Genomic DNA, 15,622 nt, shown 5'->3' on the forward strand with positions numbered 1-15,622 from the left:
TTTCCTTTCTTTCTTCACTCCCCGACTTGGTGATCTTATGAAGTCCAGTTGTTTTAAGTATCATTATATTGTGATAGTTAACAAAAATTACATTTCAGATCTCTCTCTAGAATTCTAAATCCCTCTCTGGAATTCTAAACTCAGCTGCATTTTTAAAACCCTTTTGTTCAGATTTGCATATGTTAAAAGTAGAGCCACTTCCTACCACCTCTAATACTACCGTTTGGTCTGAATTACCATCATCTTAAAGATGGTTTCTGTGCTTTCAGCCTATACTCACTTCACACAGTAGCAGCCAGAATGCTGCTTTAAAAGCTTAAATCACAAACAAACAAAACATAAGTTGGATTATGTCATTTCTCTGAGCAAGATCCTATGACTAACTCCCCTACTTCCCTAAGTCTGTACACAAGTGACTGCCTTCTCCGCGGGGTCTTCTCTGACCAGCTTATTTAAGTGTCTAAATGTGTCTTTCTCCTCAGCCTTGTGCCAGGGATTTCTCATCCCTTACTCTGTTTCTTTGATAACATTGACTACTTTTAATATAGCAAATATAAATTAGTTACCTATTATGTTTATTTTCAGTGTTTATCTCCTTTGATTATAGAGTATAAGTTCATGAAGGCAGAGATATTTCTTCACTGTTGTATCTAAAGTAGGTATAATGTCCAGCATATGGAAGGTGCTCAAAAGATCTTTATCCAATGAAAGAATGTTAGTAACCATTGAGTATCTCTACCAAGAGTAAACAACAAAAAAAATGAGTTATGCTTTTGTTTGCCTCCTTGCTAGCAAGATTAATTAAATACTTAAACATTTTAAGAAATTTAGTTTTATGAATGTTTCAGTTAGACTTCATTTCCTAATACAAAATGTGAAGCTACTAAAATTAAAAAATACTATAAACAGGCTTTTGTTACTCTAGTGTCTATAAAACCATACTTTTGAGACTTTTCATAATTGTTTTGACACAACTGATCTTTCTTTATCCTAGCAATGTTCTTTTAACAATCAGTTATGTTAATACTAATATATGGTTACATCAGGTTTGAACTTTATTGCTTTTAGGCAGTCAAATTCCAGAGCAATTTTACATTGATAATTAGTTTCTTTCTAATGTATTGTCTCCTACTTTTTCATTTATTTTTCAAGCATTGAGAGCTTACTGTGTGCATAGCTTACTAAACCCACTATGCTGAGGGTTTGTGGGTATAAAGCCAAATCTTTGTATTAAAACATGAGTATTGATGGCAAGTGAAATTGACTTGTTCAGGGAAGGAGCCTGTCTGCGTCTTAGGGACAAAACAGTAAGATTACAGAGATTTGGCAAAAACAGAGCAAAAACACTTTCATGCACATGCACACACATTTGGTTAATCTCTTCTGCTACTGGAGATCCATAAATATAGTTACTATATTTGTAAATATCAGTGATGAATTTGTTTAACTGAAGGCTGTTCTATATAATTCTTAACTTTATGACATTTAAATTATGGAAATAATTTGCTTTACAAATAAATTGGCTACCAGTTTTCTTTAAATAGTTAGCTTTGACTGGATGTGATTATAACTGTTCAGAGTCTCAGTATTGTGAATATAATATATAATTAATGGTACAAACAGGGTTATTGTTTATTCTCACATTACTTATTAGCACATGTCTTAAAGGAAATTGTTAAGCAAGAGGTTATAAAGTAAACAAAGTGTACAACAAAGTTACTGTTTTTCTTTTTGTAGAAATTTGTGGTAGGGAGAGCACAGTTGTTTTTCTGTTATTAAAATAATATTAAAAACTTTTTGTTATTAAATAATATTAAAAATAATATTTTGTTATTTTTGTAGCATAGGTAGTGACATAATTTGAGAGACTGAAAGTTTTTGTTTTAATTTATCTGAAAAGCGTACTGTGTGCTGATTTGCTTTTATTTGAAATAATATAATGAAGTTCTGAGAAGTCTGTATAGGGGTATTTTATTTTAAACAAACTTACTGATTAAATAATTCTATAGTATTTGAGTATTGCCCAGTTTACTTTGCTAGGAAGCATTAAAAACATTAGGGCAAGTTTTTATTAAAACTATTTTTTAAGAATTTTCTATATTTGAGGCATTACATTCAGTGATTTACTTCCATTATTTAATTTGATCTTTACAGTCTGAAGGAGACACATCATTATTCCTATTTTGTAGCTAAGAAACTGAAAAAGAGATTAGGTAATTTACCTTAGATTTTGCAATTAGTAAGCAGCAGAACCAGCGTTTCAACTTTAACTCTCATCTTACACATTCAGTGTCAAAAATGAGGGGAAATAGGTAGTTACTGTATCATCATGTGAACTTCTCTGTATTTTTGGAAAAAAAATAGAGAAAAAAGGAGGGGAAATATTCTCCCTATAAACATAAGCCTTTGAGAGCTAGTAGTTTGTCTTCCCTCCTCCCCGCTCCCCTCCCTTCCTCCCCTCTAGTCTTTCCCTCCCTCTTCCTTCACTCTCCTCCTTCCTGCAATATCAGTGCATAGGCCTCACCTTCAGAGATTCTTATTTGACTTCTTAGAGGTAGGGCCCTGCACGTGTGTTGTGGTGGTTGTCCTTAACTTTCCCAAGTGATACTAATGTCTACATAGACTTGATTACCATTGTTTACTCTTTGTTTTCTTTTACCTGTCCTCTTTGGTGCTTTCTGTCTGGGCTCATACTCAGCCCTAATATTTTTACTTGGCTTCTCTTGTGTTGTCTCTAGCAGTCCTCTAAAAATCTCTTATAACTTGTTCAGTTCTATTAGCAGATTTCCAGGGCCCAGCCCAGATTACCGAATCAGGATTGCTCGGGGCAGGGCCCAGAATCTGAATTTTATAATTCAAATAGATTGATCAGGTTTAAGAAACTGAATTAAAGCCCCAGTTCCCTTTTTGTTGTTCAGTCACTTAGTCATGTCTGACTCTGCGACCCCATGGACTGCAGCACTCCAGGCTTCTCCGTCCTTCACCATTTCCCAGAGTTTGCTCAAACTCATGTCCATTGAGTCGATGATGCCATCCAGTTCCCTTTACCTAGGGTCATAATAACCTCTTTCAGAGAAGATAGACGTAATTCACTTGTGAAAGTGAAAGTGAAGTCTCTCAGTCGTGACTCTTTGCGACCCCATGGACTGACTGTAGCCTACCAGGCTCCCCCTTCCATGGGATTTTCCAGGCAAGAATACTGGAGTGGGTTGCCATTTCCTTCTCCAGGGGATCTTCCCGACCCAGGGATTGAACCCAGTCTCTTGAATTGTAAGCAGACGCTTTACCGTCTGAGCCACCAGGGAAGTCACTTGTAGTCATACATATTAAAAGTAACTTCAAAGTGATGATAGTGATGATGAAGATACAGATCTTACAGACAGCCCCAGCATAAGGTTTTTTCTTACAGTTTTTGTATAAAATACTAACTATGATTATGTTTACTTTCAACAAGCACAATAAGACTGAAGACAACTCCAAATCTACTATCATTTTTAGGAAGGAGCATATATTGGGCATCTTTTTTTCTTTCTTAATTTTTGCCTGATTTTTCTTATTGGTCCCTAAAAGAGGGTGAAAGAGGAGGCAGGTTCAAATATAATCACGGAGTATTGCTGCACAGACATTTCCAGTTGATGACAGATGGAGTAAAAAAAAGTCTTCTAAACAAGAATGGAATGTTCTTCTTTCATTTCTTTTAAACCTCAGTTAGATTTAGAGGAAATTGTTTGTTGCTAACTTGTATTCTCTTTAAAGAGAGTTTGTGGGGGATGGTTGCTGTGGGAACTTTGTTGATAGTTGAAGTGGATCCTTTTATATAAAGAGAAATTATCATTAAATACTATGCCTAATTTTCATTGTGATTTTAAAAAAATTACCATGTAATAAGATGATTTTGATGAACTAATATTCTATAGATGCCTAAAAATTTTGGTTGCTTTAACAGTACTAATTAAAAACATGTTTGCATTGGAAAGTCTGGATTTCTTTAAGAATATAGCATGCCACATGTAATATTTCTTTCCTTTCCAACTGCTTTCTATTATATGCTTAGGGTTTAGATCGCTCCAATTCCTGGGTTAACACTGGTGGTCCAAAAGCTGCCCCATGGGGATCCAACCCCAGTCCAAGTGCAGAATCAACACAGGTGGTGTTTATGTTAGAGGTTTCTTTTTTGGCTGCTGATGTTTCCCTTTAGAATATTACTTCTTAGTATATACTATGATTTCAGTGGCTTGCTTTTTAATCATTAAAAAGTGTGTTTTTTGTTTACTTAGCACATTGTCCAACTGCTATGCATGAATACCACCGATTGCACCAGTAATACTCTCCTGTCCTGTTTCCTGTCTCCTCCTTCCTTCGTTGTACACCCCATTGATGTTTCAGTGCCTGCTGCTTATGTAATTGATGGCTTTGATAACAGTTTCTACCCTCGGGGTACCACATCTTCAGGAAGAATTAAAATAAAAAAATTTTGTGTGGAAAAAACCTGACAGTTTTTCATTTGCTTTTGGTTTAAAGTGTAGCTATTGTATCATTCTCCTTTAGCATTTATTATCTTGTCATTTTTTTCATAATCACTGACTAGAAATGTTGTTAATAAGCTGAAAGTAAATATGAACAGTATATGATCCCCATGCTGTAAGATTAAGTACCAGAAACAAAAATCTGTTTTAATCTGTGCTGTGTTGCAAAGTATGAAATTTGTTGTAACCTCTTTGTACTAGGTTTTGCTTACTTTAGTCTAGTTGCTTGATAGTTAATACTGCATGATTCCTCAAAATATACTTCTCACCTGTGTGCTGGCTTTAGAGGAAGATGCTCTCTCTCATTCTTGAGGGAAAAATTTAATTGCAAATTCATTATTATAAATGAATATGGCAGATCTGAATCATAATTTTTGATGATAATGAAACATAAAAGAAACCATTCTAAACTTTTAATTTTTTAAATTAAATATAAAATTCTTGATTTCTCTTTTTGGTCTGAGACCAGTGAGAAGTATGTTTTTACTTTTTGCATTTTCTTACTAGATACATGCATGTGTATATATCACAGAGATAAAAGTTTCATTCTTTGCAGCACTCTCAATTTATATAATCATTAAAATATTTACCTTTTAAGGATAAAATATATAGAAGCCATTTTGATATTTCTAATACATTGTCATTAAACCAACTTAAATGGTGAAAATGGGATGAGCAATAAAATAGATGGTTGTTGAAACCACAGTAAAGCTCTATTTAAAAAATTGTATGTAATCCTTGAGGTGCAAAGTCATTCACAGCAGACTTTAATGTTATCTCGTCATTCATTCATCTTCACTCCATAGGCTATGGATCGAAGTTGTAATCGTATGTCTTCGCACACAGAGACGTCAAGTTTCTTACAAACATTAACGGGACGCTTACCAACTAAAAAGGTAGATTCATATGAAGACAATTCATATAGGGGGAAAATAATTCCAATATAACCAGAACAAGATGTTAAAATAATTGGATTGCTTTTAAAGATACATTTGAGCAAGCATTGCTTGTCTGATGCCTTTTTGGGCATGCCTTTCCTTTGCAGGCCCTTTTACATTATTATAATGCTTATATCTTTGTGGATGAATATTTTTAGTTTAGTGACTTAAATTTGATCATCAAATTTTAGTACCAAAAAATTGTATCAACTCTTAATTCTGTTTCTGTAACTTGCTTCTGTTTTGTGTTTTAAATCTCCAGGGAAAGGAAGATGAGTTAGAAAAATTATCACTCTTAGTAAGAAATGTTGATTTGCTTCCCTTATGCACAGTTTTGTTAGTCCTTTTTCATAATATACACTATTTTGCAAATGCTTTGTATGCATATCCATTATAAGGCAGGAAATTTCTGCTGTTTTAATAAAATGACTTTAAATACCTGAGACCTTGAAAATTGATGGCTGATATCAAAGTTTAAATTTTTAAAGGTATTTCCTAAATTGTACCAGCAAAGTTCGTGAATGTATTTGCATATGTTGAAATATATATGTAAGACAAAAGCCAGATTTTATTGTAGCTGTGAGCTTTTGGTCTAGTTTCTGTTTGCAGGTACAATTTAGGAGGCTCTTTCCCACCTGTCCTTTTAAAATTACATTTTACTGCAAGATAACATGTAATTTTTCAGCTGTTCAACATGCCACTGTCTTACATGTATAAATAGCCGTTTCGTTAATGGGTGTCCTCACTGCATCGTTGAATGGTTCACATGCCTTATTTTGCTTATCCTCATTATATCTTCATTTGTATTTGCATTATTATTTGATTTGTGTTATCAGCAGACCTGGCATTGATAATAACTTTGGATTTACTTCTGGATAGCTTTTTCATGAGGAGCTGGCTTTGCAGTGGGTTGTTTGCAGTGGCAGCGTTCGGGAATCAGCTTTGCAACAAGCCTGGTTCTTTTTTGAGTTAATGGTGAGCAAACTAAACACATTTTGTAATACTGTTTTCCTTATTGAATAATTTTGTGTTGGCTCATTATTACCGTCCTAGAAATCTTTCTCTGTTGTCCATGTTACGGTTTTACATGTGCCTCCAAAGAAAAATTATGTTTGCTATATCTCTAAATAACACTGTGGATAATTAGCACTATTTAGATGGAGTTATAAAGTTAATTTTAAGTCTGTTTTTAGGATAGTTGGAGAAGCTAGCTATCTTTTTTGGAGAAGGAAATGACAACCCACTCCAGTGTTCTTGCCTGGAGAATCCCAGGGATGAGGGAGCCTGTTGGGCTGCTGTCTGTGGGGTCGCACAGAGTCGGCCACGACTGAAGCAACTTAGCAGCAGCAGCAGCAGCTATCTTTTTAACCTGTGATATGTTCTGTCTTAGTCCAAACATACTAGTGTATAATGGCAATACCAGATAAAAAGAGCTTTATAGATACCTACTGCTTTTATGGCTAGAAAGCTCTTAAAATGGTGAAAGCTCTTAAAAGGGAAATGGTGGTTACAGACAATAAAAAACAACAATAATTTTTTCTTAATTCAGTAAATGATATTAAAAACATAAATGAATTAATATTTTTGTAAATATTTATACACACAACATAAACACATATATACATAAAAGCAATGTGCATACACACATCATGTGGTCAGACCTGTGGCCTAGGGATTATCAAGGCACAGAGAGATTAAGATCTTGTTTAAGTGTACATAGCTTGTAGACAGCAGACCTCTGATTCAGACTCAGGTATTCTGGCACTCAGGCCCTTCCTCTCTATCTATAGAAAGCTGAAAAAGTTTCACTTTTTCTTTTTACATAATTTTCTTTCAAAAATTATGTAAAATAATAAGAAACAAGAGCAAAACAACAACAAAAGATAGCAAACAATGGAGGTTATAGAGTATGCCACTCACAGTCATTCTCAGTATTGAATTAAAACTAAATGAGGTATTATTTCACACCAGTCAGAATGGCCATTATTAAAAAGTCTACAAGTGATAAATGCTGGAGAGAGAGTGGAGAAAAGGAAGCCCTCCTACACTGTGGGTGGGAATGTAATTTAGTGTGGCCACTGTGAAAAACAGTATGAAGTTTCCTTAAAAAACTAAAACTAGAGTTGCCCTGTGATCTAGCAACCTCACTCCTGGACATGTTATCTGGAGAAAACTCTTATTTGAAAAGATACATGCACCCAAATGTTCATAGCAGCACTATTTATAATAGCCAAGACATGGAAGCAACTAAAGTGTCCATTGACAGATGAATGGATAAAAAAGAGAATTTTCTAGGCAAGAGTACTGAAGTGGGTTGCCATTTCCTTCTCCAATAGATACACAATAGAATACTATTCTATTATAAATATAAAAAAGAATTAAATAATGCCATTTGCAGCAATATGGATGCACCTAGAGATTACCATACTAAATAAAGTCAGAAAGTTAAATATCATAGGATATCACTTATTTGTGGAATCTAAAAAATGCTACAAATCGACTTATTTACAAAACGGAAACAGACTCAGAGGTAGAAAAGAAACTTATAGTTACCAAAAAGGAAAGGGGATGGGAGAGGGATAAATTAGGAGTTTCTGATTAGCAGATACAAACTACTATATATAAAGTAGATGAATAACACAGTCCCACTGTATAGCACAGGGAGCTATATTCAGTATCCTGAAGTAAACCATAACGGAAAAAAATATGAAAAAGAATGTATACAAAACTAAATCATTTGGCTGTAACCGGAAACTAACACAACACTATAAATCAACTATACTTCAGTAAAAGTTTTTTTTTCTTAAAAAGACATTTCTTCTAGAGATTTGCTTTTCAGCAAAAAAATAAATCAGGGACCATATGTTAGTGATAGGCAACACATTTTTTCCCCCGGAGACTAAACATCAAATTGTAATTCATCTGCTTTTAATATAAGATCAATAGCCTTATATGTATGTTCAGATTTCTTAAAACATGAAATAGTCAAAATGGTACAGGTTGACTTGTTTCTACTATTTACCAACTGTAAAATCTTGTCATTAATTTCCCTGAATTTAAAATTCTTTATTGTACACACTGTGGTAAGAATTTATATCTAAAAGTATTTTGTAAATTGAAATTACTTTGATTTTTATCTAACATTTTAATCTTAATATGTATTCATCATGCCACAGGATGCTAAGTGCTAAAGATACTACATGCAGTCAAGATTTTTGATCACTCAGAGCTACCAGTTGCAGGGGAAGGGGACATGGAATGGCACAGTTGCTGAGTCTTAGAAAGATTTAACTTAAAGTAATTTCAAAGGATGAACATTTTTTTCTGTTGACATACCCAGAATTTTTTTCCCATTGATAGCCGGAATAGTTTTATGAAGGTGTTACAGAGATTGAGTTGTATATTGTTTGATATTTCTTTACAACATACAAAATATTGTAGGGAACTTTTTCATAATCTTTGAGGAATTAAGAGTATTTTAGCCTTCTATTAAATCATGTGGTATATTGACAGAAATGACCCTAAAGTTTAGGGTTCTGTAACTGCTAGTTACACCCATAAGAACTGCTCTGTGGCACAGGGAGCTCAGCTTGGTGCTCTGTGATGACCTAGATGGGTGGGATGGAGTGAGGTGAGGGGAGGTCCAAGACAGAGGGGATATATGTATACGTAGAGCTGATTCACTTCCTTGTACAGCAGACTAACACAACATTGAAAAACAATTATATTTCAGTTTTTTTAAAAAAGAAATTGAACTAATGGCTTATTTCTTTTTTCAGGTAAAGAGCATGGTGCATCATTTATACTTTAATGATAAACTTGATGCACCAAGGAAGACTCGTTTTCCAGAACGTTTCATGGATGACATTGCTGCTCTTGTTAGCACAATTGCTAGTGATATAGTTTCACGATTTCAGAAGGTAATGATAACTTATTTTTAAAAACTAAGTCAGTCTTTCAGGCACACATTAAACTACCATACTTTTGTTTTTCTTTTTTAATTTTGTTTCTCAGGACACAGAAATGGTTGAGAGACTCAACACAAGCCTTGCATTTTTTCTCAATGATCTGTTGTCTGTTATGGACAGAGGATTTGTCTTTAGCCTTATAAAGACCTGCTATAAACAGGTAAAGTATAATTAGTAATAATTAGTAATGAAATAATTTAAATTCTGTGTTTGCTCTTTAAGGGCTAGAGCTAAGAAACTTTCATGAACACATTTATATAGTGATGTTTTTAAAAAGTGGCATATTTATTAGTAAGGCAAAAATAAATCACATCAGTTCATAGAACTATGGCAAGCTGCTATCAGTAGAGCCATCTTTTCCTTGAGTTTTCCTGGCCCACTCATGACTCTTTAATTCCATTTAGAAGTATACCATCAAGTCAGTAGTCTAGATGTAAAACAGCCCCAGGTTGCCATGCCAGAGTAGCATTTTTACTGAATGAACAGCTAACCAACCTTTTCTATCTTAAGTGATTTTTAAAGCAGTTGCATTTTGCTGTGTATTCCTCATGATGAAGCCCTAGACATTGTAGAGCTTCGAATCATGGGCAGATGTTTACCCAAGTCTAAAATATCACCATCTTGCCTTTTCTAAACTAAAAGTATCCTGGAACTTTTCTACAAACAGCTGGTTTTGTGTTAAAATTTTCAGCTAATTAATGAAACCTGGCTTTTAGAAGACATTAGTTATTTGTCCTGATAGACCATTTGGGTAGTAAGTTATATAATCATCCTAGAATTGCCTTTTAAGGCAGCTTTAAAAATATACAGGTCTCTTGTGTCCCATCCCAGCATTATTGAGGAGTTTGAATCCTGGTGGTCGGGTGGGGAGTGTGGGAAACAGTGCTTGTAAAGTACTTCCCTGCTGGTCCACAGATTAATTTAGGGGAACTACTGGTTTAAAATGCTATTTGGCAGTCTACTTAGAATTTTGAAAATCTGTTCAATTGGATGCCATTATTGTATGTATCTTTCTTTCTTTTTTCGCTGAGCCATGCATCATGTGGGATCTTCCCTGACTGGGGATTGAATCCGTGCCCTGTATATTGGGAGCTTGGAGTCTTAACCCCTGGACCACCAGGGAAATCCCTGTAGTGTTTTTTAATAGAGAAGTTGAAACTATGCATGGGCACTGATCTGTTGGCAAGTATTTGCCACACAATGTATTATTCGTAACGTTTCCCCTGAAATTTCATGTATTATTGCTCTCAAAACCTGTCCTGTCTTTATTCTTTATTAACCTCCTACATTTGCCACACATTAAGCTAGACTCTAGGGATGCTAAAACTCTTAAAATAAGTCAGTTTATAACTGTCTCCTCAAGTAAGTAATGGTGTAGTTGGGAAAACAGATAGTTATAAATATAGCTTAGCACAAAGTGCTGAAAAAAGAATGGATAATTTTTTATAAAGTTATTTTGATAGTATAATTTTTCTTCAGAAAGAATATCCTTGAGAGGTGGAAATATTAATGCTGTATTGGAAATATAAGAATGTGGCTTTAAGAATGCACCTTGTCAATGGATTTATACAGTAAATCTTGTAGTTCTCAGTTTTTTATTTTAGCAGTAACTCTGGAAAAAGCTGACACTGTTACTTAAACCACAAAACCCAAAGCTGTCCATTGAGTACTGTTTTCTAATTCTTTAATTCATCATTCTGGTGTTGGTATTAGAAAAATGATATGTTCAATTGGTATTTTTTTTTAATTTCTGCAATGCTTACAAGGTATCTTCAAAGCTTTATTCATTACCAAGTCCAAGTGTCCTGGTGTCCTTGAGGCTTGATTTTTTGCGAATCATCTGCAGCCATGAGCACTATGTTACCTTAAACTTACCCTGCAGCCTGCTCACTCCACCTGCATCACCATCACCTTCTGTTTCTTCTGCAACGTCTCAGGTATGCAAAATGTATAAAAAAAATTTTTTAAGCCTGCATTTGTGGAAAAAGTACTTTAAATGCTGGGAAAAGTGAAAAGTAACACTACTGAATAATAACTGTGTGATAGGCTCCATACTCAGGGCTTTGTAAGTAGTAAATGATTAAGTGCTTTATAAATATTAATCATTTACTACTCTTCATTGCAACCCTAAGAGGTACATTCTATTACTATTATTATTATTTTTTTACAGGTGAACTGAAACACAGAAAGATCAGTAACTTACCCAGGGTCACATAGTAAAAACTGGCAGAACTGGGCTTTGATCCGTGGCACATGTTGGCTTTATTCTAGGTCTAAGTTCTAACCATTTTGTTGTACCCCTCTGACTGATTTGAGCACAAGGGAGTGAATTCACCTACATAATAAACTCACTTGATGTTTTCACAAGTTGGGTTTTCTTGATGCAGACACAGACTGAGTTTGGGGGGGGCAAGATGTTTATTAGCTGTCAGTACCTATGGAAGGAAAAGGAATGAAGTATAATTAGCAGAGAAAGAAGTAAAACAGCAATGCAGTCCTGGCAAAGCCCTGCCTGCCTCTCTTGTATCCAGAGAACCCAAGGGAAACTAGATGTTGTTCATGGGTTTTCACAGGGTGCCTAATAATTGCTCTAAAGATGACAAAGGATTATCATAGCAATTATTATGTGTCCTGTCATATAGATTGAAATGAAGGTATTTTGTGGTTTTAGTATCAGAGGAGCCTAGATGTTCCCTCCTAGGGAAATGTTTTGCTATATAATTCCTAAGACAAACAAGCTACTTCCTTAAGCTCTTGTTTTTTTTGAAAAAATTTGTTTATTTGGCTGTGCTGGGTCTTAGTCGAGGCATATGAACTCTTACTTGTGACATGTGAGATCCAGTTCCCTGACAGGGATTGAATCCAGGCCTCCTGCATTGGGAACGCAGAGTCTTAGCCACTGGACCACCAGGGAAGTCCCTTCCTTATATTCTTAATGTCTAAAGTCAAAGGTGATCTGAACTCTTCTTAAGTTTGCTTTTGAGACTTTTAATTCCTGAAAGTAATTTACTACACTAGATCAATCTTAGATGTTTGATAAAGAAAATTTTGAACTTTACTTAGAAAAATTGAAAAACACAGAGATCACCCACAACTTCTCATTTTTTACCTTTGCAAAAATTCTTAAGGATCAGCCTATTTCCACATACTTTTACCTGGCTAAGACGCGTTTCTTCTAATAACTAATGAGGCTAGTCTTTTGTTCTCTTCCCCCATCCTCTGTCAAAGATGTGGCTACACAGTCAAGGACAAATTAATTATAGGTAAAGTTCCTTAAACTTTTAATGAAACACATTTGTTTATATTTGATTCCCTGCTGAATATTTTCTCCAGCCAAGAAATTAATAGAATTTCTTCCAATGTCCCATCATCCCCTACTTTCTCATCTAGCTGCATAATTTTCAGATTCTAGTAGATGACAGAGACATCACTCTTTGGGAGGTAGGGACCTGAATAGTTTTATATACTTACTAAGAAGGTGATTTCTCCATAGAGAAATCTGAAGTCTGTTGTAAGAAACCTCACATTGTTGGTCTTGAATATGGATTAAAGGGTGATAAGGTTGAAGACATTCTTGCCTTGAACTGTATCTTGGGGGATGCCATTTTTCAGTATTAGAAAACTTGTAAAAACTCTGAATGAACCAAAAAATAATAGTAATTTTCTAGAGATAGTATTTTCCCTGAAAAAAACAGCTTCATTAGTATTTGAAATTTCTCTGGAAACCAATAGCATTTGACTATGAATATTTCTCTTGTACTCAACAGTGAGTACATAATGTATCATATAGATTTAGTTCTTTTTTCCATTCAGAATATGATAGTGAAATAGTTAGTGGCTAAAAGTATAAAGGAAAAATCAGATGAAAAAATTTAATATGAGAAAAAGGAAATTGAAAATAATTTAAAATGTTATTTCATCATAGTTTCCTATACCAAAAGTAAGAGCAGGTGCTTTCTCCAGTGTTAATAATAGTAATGTAAAAATTAACTTAAAATGTTTGTCTCTCACTCTCTTTGATGCTCACATCTCGTTTGTTGTAATGCTCTGTCTATAGAATGTTTTGTTGCATAGCTATTATAGTTTTTGTTCTACTTCACTCCCAAACAGAGTTCTGGATTTTCCACCAATGTCCAAGACCAGAAGATTGCAAATATGTTTGAATTGTCTGTGCCTTTCCGCCAACAGCATTATTTGGCAGGACTTGTGTTAACAGAGCTGGCTGTCATTTTGGACCCTGATGCTGAAGGGTGAGTAGACCAGTTTTGCTGTGTACAGTATCAGTTTGATTTTGGACAGTGGAACAGAAGTATCCCACTTAACTTTCTGGGACTCAAAAGAATATTCTTTACCATTCTTCTTCTACTTCTCTGTTCACTAAGTTCCATACTCATGTTTTTTCTGTATTTCATCAGTTTTAAGAAAGACATTTTTGTCATCTCTGAATGTGATGTTTGTCTTGAAGTTAGCATATATCATGTTCTATCATGGTTTAGTTGGTAGTATTTTTCTCCTCTTAGTAGTACCTGAAATATTTGTGCATGTTAGTAGATGGACTTTCAGATTTGTTGATATGCCATAAGCACAATTCAGTTAAGGAAAATAGACTAATCTGATTCTTTGGGAGTAAAATTTGTCATTTGCTATCATATTAATAATATATAGCATGTACTTCAAAATTTGTTCTATAAACAAGTAAACTTGTTTTAAAAACTTCCACACTTTTAAAGAATTATTGAAAATTGATATAGCAAGAAGAGTTCATTGTCTGATGATTTGAATTTGCAGAAACAGCTTTTCTATAAATGTATTGTGATCTAAGATCCTTGTAGGGTATTTCTATCTTAATAGCTGTTTTCTTTTTTCTGAATTTCTTTTTTTTAATTTAAATTTATTTATTTTAATTGGAGGCTAATTACTTTACAATATTGTATTGCTTTTGGCATACACGTGTTCCCCATCCTGAACCCCCCTCCCACTTCCCTCCCCGTAGCATCTCTCTGGGTCATCCCAGTGCACCAGCCCCAAGCATCCTGTATTCTGCATCGAACCTGGACTGGCGATTCATTTCTTATATGATATTATACATGTTTCAATGCCATTCTCCCAAATCATCCCACCCTCTCCCTCTCCCACAGAGTCCAAAAAACTGTTCTATACATCTGTGTCTCTTTTGCTGTCTTGCATGCAGGGTTATCATTACCATCTTTCTAAATTCCAAATATATGCGTTGGTATACTGTATTGGTGTTTTTCTTTCTGGCTTACTTCACTCTGTATAATAGGCTCCAGTTTCATCCACCTCATTAGAACTGATTCAAGTGTATTCTTTTTAATGGCTGAGTAATGCTCCATTGTGTATATGTACCACAGCTTTCTTATCCATTCATCTGTTGATGGACATCTAGGTTGCTTCCATGTCCTGGCTATTATAAACAGTGCTGCAGTGAACACTGGGGTACACATGTCTCTTTCCCTTCTGGTTTCCTTGGTGTGTATGCCCAGCAGTGGGATTGCTGGATCATAAGGTAGTTCTATTTCCAGGTTTTTAAGGAATCTCTACACTGTTCTCCATAGTGGCTGTACTAGTTTGCATTCCCACCAACAGTGTAAGAGGGTTCCCTTTTCTCCACACCCTCTCCAGCGTTTATTGCTTGTAGACTTTTGGATCGCAGCTTTTCTGACTGGCGTGAAATGGTACCTCATTGTGGTTTTGATTTGCATTTCTCTGATAATGAGTGATGTTGAGCATCTTTTCATGTGTTTATTAGCCATCTGTATGTCTTCTTTGGAGAAATGTCTATTTAGTTCTTTGGCCCATTTTTTGATTGGGTCGTTTATTTTTCTGGAATTGAGCTGCAGGAGTTGCTTGTATATTTTTGAGATTAGTTGTTTGTCAGTTGCTTCATTTGCTATTATTTTCTCCCATTCCAAAGGCTGTCTTTTCACGTTGCTTATAGTTTCCTTTGTTGTGCAGAAGCATTTAATTTTAATTAGGTCCCATTTCTTTATTTTTGCTTTTATTTCCAATATTCTGGGAGGTGGGTCATAGAGGATCCTGCTGTGATTTATGTTGGAGAGTGTTTGCCTATGTTCTCCTCCAGGAGTTTTATAGTTTCTAGTCTTACGTTTAGATTTTTAATCCATTTTGAGTTTATTTTTGTGTATAGTGTTAGAAAGTGTTCTAGTTT

The 15,622-nt window shown here is 34.8% G+C and overlaps 1 protein-coding gene across 5 annotated transcripts in view; it reads left to right on the forward strand.

Annotated features, from left to right (window-relative positions):
* Positions 1-15,622, forward strand: part of DOCK7 (dedicator of cytokinesis 7) — a 189,127-nt gene that overhangs the window by 114,220 nt on the left and 59,285 nt on the right. For 3 of the 5 annotated variants that reach the window (XM_006055930.4, XM_006055931.4, XM_025288572.3), the window contains exons 23-29: positions 4,055-4,147; positions 5,333-5,422; positions 6,344-6,439; positions 9,244-9,384; positions 9,479-9,592; positions 11,199-11,369; positions 13,543-13,682. In XM_006055930.4, coding sequence (XP_006055992.2) covers positions 4,055-4,147; positions 5,333-5,422; positions 6,344-6,439; positions 9,244-9,384; positions 9,479-9,592; positions 11,199-11,369; positions 13,543-13,682 — 845 coding nt within the window. The remainder of the gene's footprint in view (positions 1-4,054; positions 4,148-5,332; positions 5,423-6,343; positions 6,440-9,243; positions 9,385-9,478; positions 9,593-11,198; positions 11,370-13,542; positions 13,683-15,622) is intronic. The other 2 variants (XM_006055932.4, XM_025288573.3) reach the window with 1 other exon arrangement.

This window comes from Bubalus bubalis, chromosome 6 (genome assembly GCF_019923935.1).
Source record: "Bubalus bubalis isolate 160015118507 breed Murrah chromosome 6, NDDB_SH_1, whole genome shotgun sequence".
In the NCBI taxonomy this organism is placed as follows: domain Eukaryota; kingdom Metazoa; phylum Chordata; class Mammalia; order Artiodactyla; family Bovidae; genus Bubalus; species Bubalus bubalis.